Consider the following 1,675-nt stretch of genomic DNA (forward strand, 5'->3'; position numbering starts at 1 on the left):
CAAACTGAAACAAATATTTAAATTAATATTATGTGTCTTCCTTTTCTGTTCACTGCCCAATAAATGTACATTCTCTTTCCATATTTAGATATTTCGTCATACCTTGTATTTTATGACATTGAGAATTGATTGAAGCTGAACCTTCTGGATTTCAACATTAGGTTAAACAGATATTTTACAAAGAAAACGGCTTTTCTCAGATATTCCAAATGAGCCATCACAAAGTACAAAGTAATAAACTAAGTTTCATTTACCAAGCAATCCTAGCTCTCACAGGTAATAATGTACATTAATGAATACGATGTATAAGCAAATGCGGTATAAAAGAGCTCACTCACCACAACCCTTCAACTTTGATTTCTTGTTCTTGGGCTGCAGCTGATACCATTGGGTCCCAAGTGACAAACTTTCCGAATCAAAAACCTTTGACAATGGAATATTGACTTGCCCCAGGAAATCATCATTGAAGTACTTATCCTCGTCCAGTACCGAAATAGCGAGCTCTTCACTTAGATCCCCAACTCTGAAGCTGAACTCCTCATCCCAATAAGGGTTCAAGTTCTTCTTCACTACCTTTGTCTTGAAACGCCGCTTTCCGAGCTGCAACCTCACATAGGGATCACTAGACCCATTAAGATCCATTGCTGGCAGGCACCGAGCTTCGATAACGTGAACTAAAAGCTTCATTTTGTTGAGATAGGAGATACTCCGTAGCAACTTCTTAGTTGGAACAGGATAGGCTTTTGTTTCGGAAAAAACTCAATGGGTAGAGTTTAGAATGCAGATGATCAATTTGCTGGGTACACAATTAGCAGCTTTGTTGAATGGTCTTCAAAAAATGGGAGAAAAAAATCAGATCCCAAGTAATTACTATGACGAGACGATCAAATGGACAAAGAACAAAGGTTTCAGCTGCAAGAAAACCTAATTTCCAATGGACAAAGAACAAAGGTTTCAGCTGCAAGAAAACCTAATTTCCAACGGAACCCAAAGCAGAGATCCAAACTGACCCAAATGAAGAAGAAAACAACACAGATATCAGCTTTGCAACAAGCCGATTTCTCAACTGTACTCCCAAATCTTAAACAAGAAGGGAGGGTTTCAGCTGCTGGGAACCTCAAAATTCCAATCAAAACCCAGTGAGAAAAGATCCCAAATTGGACGAAGATCAGAAATAAGAGCTAACCATTTGGAATCCCAATCTCTCAACCCCCAATAAACGCGCCAATGGAGCCCAAGACAGCAGCAATAATGGGGAAAGCTGTAAATTTTTTGCAAACTTGGGTCAGGATTACCGGAAATTTCTCAAAATAATGACGAAAGGAAGCCCTAGCAGGTAACTTAAAACGCCGATTTTGGGGGAATAAGTCCCGTTGCTATGGCCCTCCGTCTCCGCTGAACAGTCTCCGTTGACTTTTGTCTAATTTAAGTTTTTTAAACAGGATTAGTTTTTTTAATTTAATTCAATTTAGATTGGGTTTTGTTTACTAGTCGTTGCCTTCCCGTCACTCGTGATTTTTTGTTTAATGAAAGAAAGAGAGGGTGCTTTTAAGACCAAGAACTAACCTAACAAAGACAAAATTTGAGCACGTTGTCTTAGCATTTTAATAGAGCCAAATATAAGAAAAACCCCCCATAACTTTTGACTACTGTCAGTTAACCCCCAATAACTTCC

The 1,675-nt window shown here is 38.7% G+C and overlaps 1 protein-coding gene across 2 annotated transcripts in view; it reads right to left on the reverse strand.

Annotated features, from left to right (window-relative positions):
* LOC109840203 (C2 and GRAM domain-containing protein At1g03370) overlaps positions 1 to 1,399 on the reverse strand; it is an 11,300-nt gene extending 9,901 nt beyond the window's left edge. For both annotated transcript variants that reach the window (XR_002246815.1, XM_020408758.1), the window contains exon 1: positions 339 to 1,399. Coding sequence is in view for 1 of the 2 variants with exons in the window: in XM_020408758.1 (XP_020264347.1) it covers positions 339 to 687 (349 nt within the window). In the remaining variant the exon portion in view is untranslated. The remainder of the gene's footprint in view (positions 1 to 338) is intronic.

This window comes from Asparagus officinalis, chromosome 5 (assembly GCF_001876935.1).
Source record: "Asparagus officinalis chromosome 5, Aspof.V1, whole genome shotgun sequence".
Lineage (NCBI taxonomy): Eukaryota > Viridiplantae > Streptophyta > Magnoliopsida > Asparagales > Asparagaceae > Asparagus > Asparagus officinalis.